We start from the raw sequence: 12983 nt of genomic DNA on the forward strand, positions 1-12983 counted from the left end.
TAGGGTTTAATATATACTTATATCAATTTGAATACTTTAAATTTCATGAATACCTTACACATTATCATTCCTATTTTCAAACACTGCATAAAGTTCTCAGCTAAGGCGCAAATTTATGTATTAAACCAAAAATGAAAGCTTAGAGTTACATATACCACAACCTCAAGGCTTCTTTTGTAGTTAAAAAATGGAGGGAAATTTGGTAAAAGAATGAAAAAAAAATTTAAAAAAAAAAAAAACAATTCTTAGAATAAAAGAAAAAAAATTGAAAGTTCAATTCTCCTGTAAGAAGAAAAAGAGAAAAGACAAAAAAAAGTATATTGTGAAAAATGAGCCATCCCGTTTTCAGTTTAAATTGGAAAAAGAAAGTGAAAAACAACATTAATTTTTTTATTTTTCCTCCATATCTCTTTTTTTTTTCATTAGTTATTTTTTAATATAATTTTTTTTATTTAATATGAATATAATAACAAAAATATAATAATTTTCTTCCATACTTTTCTTTCCATCAAAATATGGAAAATAAACGAATTAATCCATTTCCTTTCTTTTCCCTATGAAAGATATTTGATAATTTTCTTTTCCATAAAGATTTTACATATAACTCCGGTTACTTTTCTTTTCTGGGCTTTCCGTATCACAAAACAATACATAAATGATACATTTTCTCTAATTAGTATTGGCCTCCAACAAAGCTCGAGTGTAATTTACTACACAAGAACTGCAAAAGCCCAAATGTTCAATTTTAAACACAATGCAAGTTTTGATTAAACTCAATTGAACTTGAAATCATGAAAAATCAACATGAATTCTCAAATGTGATATAATTCACGCAGAAATGAAAAGCCATTACACAAACAATCCTTAGATGTATCCAACAAAGGAATAGAATCACCATTAAATAAAAAAAAATAACTCAAAACCCACCCACAGCTCCGACTTAATCTTCTGCAATCCTATGTTCTCTAAACAAATGGATGTATAGCAAGTTAGCAACGTGTGCATGACAGTAACTTTTAGAATGGAAAAACGTTTTAGCACAATTTCAGCAGCAACGGCATGTTAAAAAATCTAAGCATGTGTGTGGTCTTGACTTTTCTTCAATTTCTATGGCTGTCGGTAATCTTTCCAGTTTGTATATGTTGCTTCGAGCACAGCAGAACTCATATAGATTTCTGCAAACTCCTTTACTGAATGGATACACCCGCTCAGGAATTCCCCTGCAAATCAGCAGAAGGTGAACTAATAATCAAACAAATAAATTAATAAAGGCACATATTTAGTTCTCATTTAGTGCTGCCGTTTCAATTTAGTGAAACAAATCCATGCTTGGCAGTATTAATTACTCTCTGTCTTACAAAGATAAGACTTGCTTATATTTCCAAATGGATTAAGAAAATGTAGTTAATATAGTTAAAACAATAAATTTTGTTTATTTGTTTCCTAACATACCCTCCACTCATATTGCCCCATTAAAATTTAAATAACTCATGTTACTAAATTATTCTTAAAACTAATAGATTTTACTTTTTTAATTCATATTAAATAGGGGCATATTAGTAAGCTAATAAATAAAATACTATTTTAAGCAAGAATGTGGCATATAATTCAGGACAGATAAAAAAGGAAAGCATGCTTATCTTTGTAAGACGGAATGAGTAAATATCAAAAAAAGGGGGGAAAAAAAAAGGCGTTAGCAAATTGTCCATAAATTCAAGCGAAGGTTTGAAAGAATGTATTTCACTTTATTCTTTTACCATACAACATATTCTAGCTTCCTAAGCAATATGAAAGAATACATGCATCCAATAATAAATAATAATTTTCGGAATCTTTAAACAAATTGATAAATGGGTAAAACAATATGTTGAATATAAAGTTAAAGAAGAGCATAACAGTATAACAAACCTTAAATATGGAATGCGTCTCCGTCTTACAAGTTCATAGGTAGTCTGATTTGTCAAAATAAGGTAGCTGCATTAAAAACATAAGCTTCTGTAATTTGCATACTCATGGCAATGCAAACCAAAATCTATGCTCATGAAAGCAGATAATAAACATTTTTTTGATAAAGTTTCATAAGAGAAACGTTTTTTTTTTTTTTTTTCCATATTCAGCTTATTCACAATTAAGTTTTTCTATATCATATAAACCAATAAACCTTGTGAAATACAACATGATTAGGCCACTTGGTTCTATAGATAAGCTTTCTTCTTTGCATCAAATGAAGACGAGAGGCAGTGTTGTGTACAGGTAACACCCAACGAGATAGAACGAGTTGGAGATGCATGGGAGGAGTAGGCAATCCTAATCTCTCAGAGATAAACTCAAGGTCTAATAATCATAGAGGTTAAGAGTGTAGCAAATGATAAGGATTGATGGAAGGAAGATTAAGACTCTTTCCAATGACAAATAGTGAATAGGGAGGGCTTGTGTTGAGAACATGGGGATGTTATTAAATATTGTCAAGGGGATGCTAAAAGGTGATGTAAAGGGAGAGTCTAGTGCAAAGAAAATGCAGCAAGAGACAGTGATCATTGAAAATTAAGCCACAAGGATCCATCATAAGAGAGGCATTTATAGTGAAAGTGGCAAAATACTAGATGGGTAAGTTTTGTAAACACAAGTAAGATCAACATCCAATGAAGACATGCAGATTGCATTAAAGCCTGTTAGGAAAGGTTCAGCGATATGAGTTCACTATTAATACGCCCCACTATGAGCTTACCAGGCTGTGTCTCCTAATCATCATCCCGTAATCAATTATTATTTTATAGACCTCGCCACTAGTCCTTCATCCATGTGAACATAAATAAACATAATTATCCAATTTAATGAAAAATATATAAATTTTTAATGCATCTACAATATCATATAAGTACATCACGATTTTGAGCTACTCCAGAAAATGACATAAGAAACAATGCTCTGGAAACAAATTAGCAAATTAAAAACAGTAAATACCTGTGGAAAAGCAAGAAGAGGAGAAGAAAGATCAACGAAATTGATAAAATAACCAATAACAGTATCATGATTGCATCCTTCCACCTGCCAATGATAACATCATTTTAGTATCCAATCCAATGTAAATTACATGAAAAAAATAAAAGATGACCCAAATGAAATTCATCACAACAACAATAGAACCAGCAAGGTTGCAGGTGAGTAACTGTTTTTCTTTCACTTTTACTTGCCCCATCCCACCTCTTTCTAGCTTTTTTCCATTTTTCTTTTTCTTTGGAGGTGACACAAGAGATTTTCCTATCTCAGTTGGATTATACCAAGATTCAGCTGTAAGCCCTTATCTTTTTACATTAGTTTTAGATGAATTGACGAAACATATACAAAAGAATATCCCTTGGTGCATGATATTTGCGGATGATATAGTTCTGATAGATGAGACACGAGAAGGAGTCGATTGAAAGCTAGACCTTTGGAGAAGTACTCTAGAGTCAAAGGGCTTTAAGTTAAGTAGAACGAAGATAGAAGACATGCATTGCAAGTTCAGTGAATGCCGAACTGGTAATGGGGAAGGAGTTAGTTTGGATGGAGTGGTACTGTCCCAAAGTAATCACTTCAAATATCCCGGCTCGGTCCTTCAAGTAGATGGAGGATGTGAGGAGGATGTTAGTCATACGATAGTGGAGACGTGCCATGGGAGTTTTATGTGATCGCAAGATTTCTAATAAGTTGAAAGGAAAATTTTACCGTACAGTCATATGACAGGCCATGTTATATGCTAGTAAGTGTTGGGCACTGAATGAGTCGTATATGTTTAAGATAAGAGTTGCGGAGATGAGAATGTTAAGGTGGATGAGTGGTCATACTAAACTAGATAAAGTCCGTAATGAGAGTATTAGAGAAAAGGTAGGAGTGGTGCCAATTGAAGATAAGTTGAGAGAAGGGAGATTGAGGCGGTTTGGTCATGTGAAGCGTAAACATACGGCAGTTAGACAAGTAGAGCACATCAGGTTAGATGATAGAAAGAAAAGGAGTAGACCTAAACTGACCTGGAGGAGAGTAGTACAACATGACCTAGAAGCATTACACATTTTCGAGAATTTAACCCAAAATCGATTAGAGTGGAGAAAGAGAATTAATATAGCCGACACCAAATTTTTGGAATAAAGGCTTAGTTGAGTTGAGTTTCTTTTTCTTTGGAGGTGTTAATGTGGTATCAAAGAATTTTCACATCACATAACAGACTAAAAATTGCTAGAAAGACATTAAAAAAAAAAGGCATCAAAAGGGTATCATACCAAGCCCTTATGATGTTAGCCTTCAAGTATGCAATACACAATATGTCAGTCCATAGGCATAATGCCGTTTCTTCGCAAATATACCACCTAAGGTTGAAATCACATGTCATTAATGGGGAAACATCAAAAGCGCATCATAAGTTTATGGTAAAAGCATGCACATCTAACTGATATACCTCATTAATTGGTCAGATTGTAGAGCCAAGGGAGAACATAAACATCAATTTCACAAGGACCTAGAACACATCAAACTACAGATGACCACAGCATATTTTATTCATGAATTCCAAAACCAGTAAAGAGAAAATTATATCTGTCCAATCCATATCAGATGGTATAGGGAAAGTAAATTTTATACATATAAATTTCTAATTGTAAAACAGTTTACAATTATTTAAATCCAATTATGATCGTCTTTCTCTTCATCATATAAACATGGAATGCTACTAGCATAAGGTTAATATCAAACTTGGAAATAGTAATTACAACTAATAAATAATCAAATTCCATGGAAGGCTATCAAATATTTGAGCTTAAATACTGTTGATGTAGAAACCCTAGGTTCTCATGCCCAAAATACCTTTAAAACCAAAAATGCCCATCGAGGATACAACCTTAAATAAAGAAATAAAATAGAAACTTATTAAACAACCTTACAAAAAAATAAAATTGTTTATTAAGTTTCCCGTTACTAGAATGGCTAACAAAAGCATAATTGTTGCAAATAGGTAGGAATGCAAAAGAGCGCATGCTCCTTGCCCTTCATCTTCATTAGGCCCCAAGTAATCAACACAATCAATAATAGCTAACCTTGAGTAAGCACACAGAGTATACTTCCCTGCTTCCACAATGAAGGGTAATTAACTTTTCCACCATCAAATGTCTAAGCATAGCCCAATCAGTAGTATGTAACTGTCTACAATTCAGTATGATTGAACCAATCATGCAAATTTTCTAGGTCCAATCCACCATTAAATTTGTCAAAAATAAAAAAAAAAACCCATAATCAAGCTTATGAGGATAAAATGGAGTAGGTTTTTCTAGGGGGGCAGTCAATTGGCAATATGAGGTGGGTGTACATGGACGAAAGTAGTTTGTGTAGCAGGAGGTGCAATTTGAAAATCTAGTGTTGTTATATAACTAGAGGCACCATCTGCAACAACAATTTACCTGGATAAATTTATATCAACCTTGAACCACCAATTTCATAATACAATCATTCATAGAAGTATCGACACAAGATGGTCAGCAGTGTGAAGTTTTTTATCAACAATCAATCGATTTGTTGTTTGAGAAAACTTTCTTTCATCAATCAATTAATTCAACAATTTGTTGTTTGAGAAAATCATCATTTTTCCATATTGCAACAATAAGATCAATATTATTATATCATATAAATAATGTCTCTTCCTCATTTTTCCTTCTTCTATTCTAATTCTCGAAATATCATGAGATGGGGCAGCAGCAAGTCATCAATTATTATCACATAAAGAGTTAATTTACCATGAGTAATTAAACTTGTGAGAATTTTTAAGTTTTAGTAACCATTCAATTCAAACAATGGCTTTCACAGCACTTTTAAGGCATGTGTACAACAGGAAAGGAGTGCAGATCTTGGTGTCTAACAGAGCTAAATGGCGAAAAAGGATCCGCATAGTCAACCCCAACTAATTCAGGATTAAGGCTTAGTTGTTGCTGTTGTTGTTGTACAATAGGAAAGAAGATATTAGCAGCAGGTTACCCCAGCTATGGTGGTCCAAAAAGGTTTAACAAGATTTTGACAATGCCAACCAGATTTCCAAGTGAATGGGTAGCAGAAATAGTTTAAGTTGGAAGATGGTGGTTTTGATTTGAAGGGGAATGAGATGAAAAAGATGCATGAAATTCTGGTATCTTTTCATTCCAATGTGAATCGAACAAGTGGTAACTCCAAATGGGCTTTTCAGTGACCAGTGATTAGTAATATTGATGGTTCCAGTGAAGATGTTTTTCTAAGACAAATTCTTCCGTAAACCTAGTCTACCACACCATCTGTTGACTAAGCCAACAAAATCATAACATATGATTTAATTTTTAATTATCCCTCCATGCTACAACAATCAAGAATAAACAAGTGATTTAATTTTTAATTATCCTTAAATTGTGGATGATGTGAAATCATTCCATTGGTTTAGTCAATGGCAACATGGTAGACCAAGTCTAAGTAGCGTTTCTCCTTTCTTTAACCTATGTCACTAAGGGTATAAGTGATAATGTGACAGACAGCACACTAGCCAAAAACCCAACCGATATATATGTTCTCATAACCAAGAACCTAATATAACTAAAAATATTACAACCTCACATATACCTGAAAATATTACAACCTAATATGTAAGTAAAATAAAATTAAGTAAATTGCTAAACAACAATAGAAGAAAAAGAATTACTTACCAAGTTTCCTATTACTAGAATGGATAAAAAGAAACACAACATTTGCAAATAGGTCCCCTCAAAGATAGGCTCGAGTCAAAATAAGGATTTACACTATGCCTACAGGGAAGAGTATCTACTACATCAACAATTAACCTAGGACATAAACAATTGCAAATTGAGTTCAATAGATAGACTTAACTATATCTAGTTCAGCACTGGAAAATAATTAGGCAAATGAGATTAGAGATGAATGACTGACTTTTAAGGAAGAGACCAATCTGTGTACACATTTCATTGAGGATATTGAGACACTAACTCACCAAAATCGACAATGATTTCCCCAGCCAATGCATGTTCCAAGCCAAACACAATGATGATCAAATTGAAGAACACATTTGTCACAATCATGGCAATGCTTTGCTCGTGGAGGCTGCAATATCAAAAGAATTAAGTAATAATCAAAAGCTATATTGAAGATAAAATAAAGAACATCAAAGAAGCATGTTTGATTAATCAGCCACTTCACATGTGACTTGCTAATTTTTTGACATAGGACAGCTTGCAAAGGTGGTTACTTGGCTAACTTTTGAGTTTAAAAGAAAGCTAGAATAGGTATGTAAACAATGAGAATTTATATAGGCAGCAAAATAGCAGAAGGAAAACATATTATAGAGTGAGATTTGCAGTGCAGTTAAGGCACTGTGAACAGTACCAGCAAAAAAGTAAATAAAGGTTTAGGATTGACAAGTAAGCTTCCTTAATCCTTAGGCTTCAAATCCAAGGTAACATAGGCATCACATCTAGGATTGAACTGCATCTCACAATCCAAAAGCAATAATTGCAGGAAATTTCTATTGACTAAAAACTGAACTATAAGAATTACAAACACAAGCATTTATAGAAACAGAGTTAATCCTAAACCTTTAAAAATATTGGACTAAGGATTTGGACCAACGCTGTTACAATCGCACATTTTCTATTTGACTTGTACTATTTGAGTAATTTGAGTTGATTCCCCAGTCCCCACCGTGGCAATTTGAATCTATAGGACAAATAAAAAATATATATAAATCAAGGTCCACTCTAGAGAATTGGATTTGAATCAAGCACAGAAATTAGTTCCCCCATGGCCCCATTCTTCTCAACAAATTTAAAATTCAAAACTTAACTTACATCTTATGTGCAAAAAGCACCTACACCCTCCCCCAAGCAATCTAAATTATGATTAAAAGGAAAGGACAGTAAACAAAACCAAACAACTCAGTGCTGTCGTGCACACATCTGCATCTTCTACTAGTATTCTCCCAAGCTGACAGTGGACTTGCAGTACACTCAAAAGGTATTCATTTCTTCCACCTAACAGTCTTTTCCACTCTCTTTCTCTCTCTTTCTCTCTCTCTACTAAGTGTTAGCTAGTTAGTTTGACATTGTGACTTTTCAATATTACAGTTATTTGTTGCAACTTTTTAATTTAACCACCTTTTTTTTTCTTCTCCTTTTAATATTCTTAATTGTTTGACAAATTTTAGCGAAAGTTTCCTGCAAATGCACGATGGCAACACCATTTAATAACTAGATTCCATATTATACTTAATATTATAAATATAGAGTTAGAGAGCACCAGCTTTTTTTTATTCTTTAGTTTATTCACATTATGTATTTGTTATTCTTTACATGATTATGTTACCTAGCAGAGTTTCCAAGACCCCAAACCTGCAGAATAAAAGGAAACAGAAAGGGAGAACAACAGAGGAAGAATATCGAGAAAGAAGGAAAGAGAGAGCAAGAGAGAAAAAAGTAGAGAAAAAGAGAAATAGAGAGAGAAGTGTTTTGTATTATTCAATTCTTGGCTGACCCTCATTAGTTACAGTGCTCCCTATTTATAATATTTCACTCCTACACATTATCACAGCTCCATTCTCTTCATTATCATGACAAGATGCTAAAAGAAAAGGCAGCTCAAATTCCAGAATAATAAGGAGTAGCAGGAAAAAGAATTGTATGTAGAGAAATTACCAAACAAACGGCTTAAAGCTGGGGCAAGGATCTCTTGCACGGCATATCTTCCTGGACCTCTTTCTGAGCATGTTTTTTTTTTATATATATTTTCATTTTTGTATTAGTGAATGGAAGCAAGGAAGCCATTGTAGAAGAAGGAATAGCTTTGTAATTGAGAATTCCAGTTTCTTAATACAATTTCAGTTACAATTGATGTTGCATCCTTACATTTGAGTTCCCAACTCTATCAAAACGTAAACAGACCTATAGAAGTCGTAACGTAAAAATAAATGTCTATTGCTATAATTTTTTTTGTTTTGAAAAATTTGCAAAATTTATGAAATGAATAGATATTTAAAGATATAATTAAAAGTACGACACACAATCAAATAATATGCATAAATACATTAAACAAAGACATGTTATCCATCACTCTTAAACATTGTTAGCATTAATCAATTTAAAAACTAGATCCTAAATGGGCATTTGGAGCGTGGTTCATTGTAGCAAGATCCTGAATGGGTTGGGAGAATATAAATGTAGAAATGTAGATTAATTGCTCTCCTTTGCTTCAAATAAACATTCACTATTAAATAATCTTAGCCCAAGAAATGAAGATTTGTGAAGATGGAAAATTTGAGATGGGAAATTTGGGAGAAACAAATAGAGAAGTGTAGAAACTAGAAACAAAATAAGTTGTCTGCCTCTTTGCACAACAAATAAAAAGAAGCCCTATTTGCCCATGTGGGTAAAAGTCGTTAACTGCTAAGCCACAACAGTTACCGTTACATGATAGCTGTTATGGCCATTACCCATTACAATTCTTTTTGCCATTATTTAAATGGAGTATCGCTAACTACACCTCCATAAACTTAAAAATAATAGCTATTACGTAACATAACATAACTGCTATTATTTAAAACCACGCTCAATAATCGTCAAGTAGTTGCAATCCCTTCTCAACAAAGTATGACTACATACATTTTAACCCGGAGAAGGAAATTTGAAACATAAAGTAGGATAGAGATAAGCATCATCCTATTTATACTTGTTCATAGATAACCATTGTAGATAACCATCATATATATAATCATTATACATACATATGACCATCACTATCGGTTGTTATAGAATTAGAGGTTATATAGGACTAAAATTCAATTGTATAGCTGAAGCCTATAAAATGACATGCTTGTTTCAATGAAATCATCACGGAAATATCCCACAAATTTTTGTTTTTTTCCCTTTTATCCCAAAGATCACACCATTCCTAACTTTCAAAACTTATTGAAGACCCTTGTGGTACTTCCTAAGGTGATATAAAATCCTTTGGCTTCCAAAGGTCAATGGAGGACCTTGTCACGCTCCCAAATTGCATTACAAGATTCATCAGCCTCCTGTAAGATTCGTGAAGACCTTTATCATGTTCTCTAAGGTGTTGCAAGCATTTTTCACCTCTTCTAAATTTAAGAAACCCTCTTGGATCTTCCAAAGGTTCTATGGGACGCATTGACCTCCTTTAAGGTTAGTGAGGACCTTTGTGAGGCTTCCTAAGATCTTGCAAGTCATTTGCCTTCTAGCTACACCAAGCCAAAGTCAAGCTTCCTCCATTGAAGCTATTGTTGCTAATAAATGGTCAACACAAATCCCATGGTGCACTCACTCAATTGAACATTATTGGCACGCATACATCACACACACACACACACAGGTTACCTCCTTCAAGTACGTACTGCCACCAATCCGGTTCAGGTCCTAGTTTTAGTTCTCGTTTCAGTTTGATCTGGTTCAAATCCAATGATCCAAAATCTTCTTTTTTAATTTTTAAATGAAAAAAAAGGCAGTTTGGCCCAAAACCATTTGGTTCAATTTTAGTTCAAGTCAAATATGAGTTTAACCGATTTCAGTTCAGTTTCATCCATTCCGGTTCTGAACCAGCCCTTGACCAGGTCTACCTCCAAGCTCCTCAAAATAGGTTTAGCAAGTAAACAATACCATAAACAAGTTGCTAATCTTCTCATGCAACTAATTGTGGTTGACAAATTAGTTACTTTGTGTCCACATTTTACTAGGCTTTAGTGACGCATTTGACATAGAAACAAACATTAAAATGAAATTAGGATTTTGTCTAGGTTTAGATTGACAATGATTGACATTTTTACAACTTTTTATTCAAGATCAATTTTTGTATATTGATTTAATCTAGTCCATAAAAAGTCGTTCCATATGCAATCAAACTTCAATGAACAAATAGTGTAGAAAATTTTAAGATGACAGAATTGGGTGATTCAATCAAAATAAAAACCAATAATATATGACAATTTTGGTTTTTAACTTGTTATGAACGTTAATCTTGTAGAGTCCTATATAATGAGTTTACCTAGTCATATGAGGATTCCTATTGAGTTAGCTCTCCTAATTAGTGTACAACAACTCTGTATATTAATACCTGTACATTCTCAATTAAATTCAATGGAAAATTTTTTATTCAAGATTTCTACATGGCACCAAAGCCTTATAGATTAAAGAAAAAATTGAGTTTATAGATTAGTTCTCTGTTCCAAGAGAACTTTGAAAGTTCTGTTTCCACTACCTATCATGTCTGTGGTATTAAGTCACCATGTTAGGGTGAATTCTTGATCACACCACCTACCCAAGAAGGACGACAAGCCGCCGGCGACTCCACCCACCAAGTCCGATGACTAAAAGTGACGCGCGTGGCCCACACTCGCAGATTCTAATTTTTGCCACTATCTCACGCATCAATCATCGTTTGGGACTCTGGCTCCTTCTTCCGGCATCGCCTCTGTGCCCTTAGTTCATTCAGAGGGGTTGTTGCTTGATCTAGGTCAGGTTTAGGTGCTCCAAAGTTTGTTTGCAAGAGCTACTTTCGGTCAGTCTTTATTTAGACAACTTCAGGTTCTGTTTCCAAGCTTTTCTTAATTATCTAAGTACTGATTGGGTAGTAATACTTGTGTTATTGGCTAGAGTTGGGTTCATTTGGTTGTGTTGTTTTTATTGACAGAATTTTATTTATTTCATCCAATGGCGGACACTAAGGCTATTATTTCTGATGTGATTCTGATAATGACTAAAATTACGAAATACAAACTTAGTTATTCAAATTATCTAAAATGGAGTAAGACTATTAGGGTCTATTTGCGAAGCAATGATAAGGATGATCACCTTACTAATGATCCTCCTACTGATGATACAAGGCAAGCTTGGCTTAAAGAGGATGCTCGGTTGTTTTTGCAACTTTGGAATTCTATTCATAGTGAGATAATCAGTTTAATTAATCACTATAAATTCGTTAAGGAATTAATGGATTACTTAGATTTTCTGTATTCTGGTAAAGAGAATATTTCCCATATTTATGATGTGAGCAAATCATTCTACCGTGCTGAGAAACAGGATAGGTCATTCACAACTTATTTTATGGAGTTTAAGGTATAAGAAGAGCTTAATGTTTTGTTGCTTTTCAATGCTGATGTGAAAGTTTAGCAGGCTCAACTGGAGCAAATGGCTATTATGAGTTTTCTTACAGGTCTCCCTTCAAAATATGAGACTGTTAAATCTCAAATCCTATCTAGCTCTGAGATTTCCTTTCTGCATGACACATTTACACGTATCCTTCGTAAAGAAAGTAGCCAATCTCCACAAACTACCAGTTCACTCCGACCTCTCCTGAAGAACGAACCTTTGTACATGGCCCACCGACCCATACAGAGTGAGGCTCAGATACCAAATGATATGAACCTGCCTAAATCCACCTCAAAAGCTAGTTTATAAGGGGAGGTTTGCAAACCCATATATATAACACCCAAGACCTCCCTGCAGAACCAATGTGGGATGCATCAAAACTGTAGACTCATCTACTGTCATATTTGCCATCTAAGACCATTGATTTTTCCTCTGCAGTTTTATACAATTGTATTTTGTATGACCAGATTCATGGCATTAATAACAAATGATTGCCATGGAATCATTTGTTATTAATGCCATGAATCTGGTCATACAAAATACAATTGTCTAAAATGCAATCATTTGTTATTAATGCCATGAATCTGGTCATACAAAATACAATTGTCTAAAACTGCAGAGAAAAAATCAATGGTCTTAGATGGCAAATATGGCAGTAGATGAGTCTACAGTTTTGATGCATCCCACATTGGTTCTGCAGGGAGGTCTTGGGTGTTATATTTATGGGTTTGCAAACCTCCCCTTATAAACTAGCTTTTGAGGTAGATTTAGGCAGGTTCATATCATTTGGTATCAGAGCCTCACTCTGTATGGATCGGTGGGCCATGT

General features: G+C 33.9%; 1 protein-coding gene across 3 annotated transcripts in view; it reads right to left on the minus strand.

Moving 5' to 3' along the window:
• Positions 1-761: 761 nt before the first annotated feature.
• Positions 762-12983, minus strand: part of LOC110656406 (protein S-acyltransferase 10) — a 29476-nt gene continuing 17254 nt past the window's right edge. For 2 of the 3 annotated variants that reach the window (XM_021813142.2, XM_021813140.2), the window contains 5 exons: positions 6995-7104; positions 4260-4346; positions 2965-3048; positions 1909-1974; positions 762-1220 (listed from right to left, as the gene is read on the minus strand). In XM_021813142.2, coding sequence (XP_021668834.1) covers positions 1046-1220; positions 1909-1974; positions 2965-3048; positions 4260-4346; positions 6995-7104 — 522 coding nt within the window. In that variant the 3' untranslated portion in view covers positions 762-1045. The remainder of the gene's footprint in view (positions 1221-1908; positions 1975-2964; positions 3049-4259; positions 4347-6994; positions 7105-12983) is intronic. The other variant, XM_021813141.2, reaches the window with a different exon arrangement.

The sequence above is a fragment of the Hevea brasiliensis genome, chromosome 4 (genome assembly GCF_030052815.1).
Source record: "Hevea brasiliensis isolate MT/VB/25A 57/8 chromosome 4, ASM3005281v1, whole genome shotgun sequence".
In the NCBI taxonomy this organism is placed as follows: Eukaryota; Viridiplantae; Streptophyta; class Magnoliopsida; order Malpighiales; family Euphorbiaceae; genus Hevea; species Hevea brasiliensis.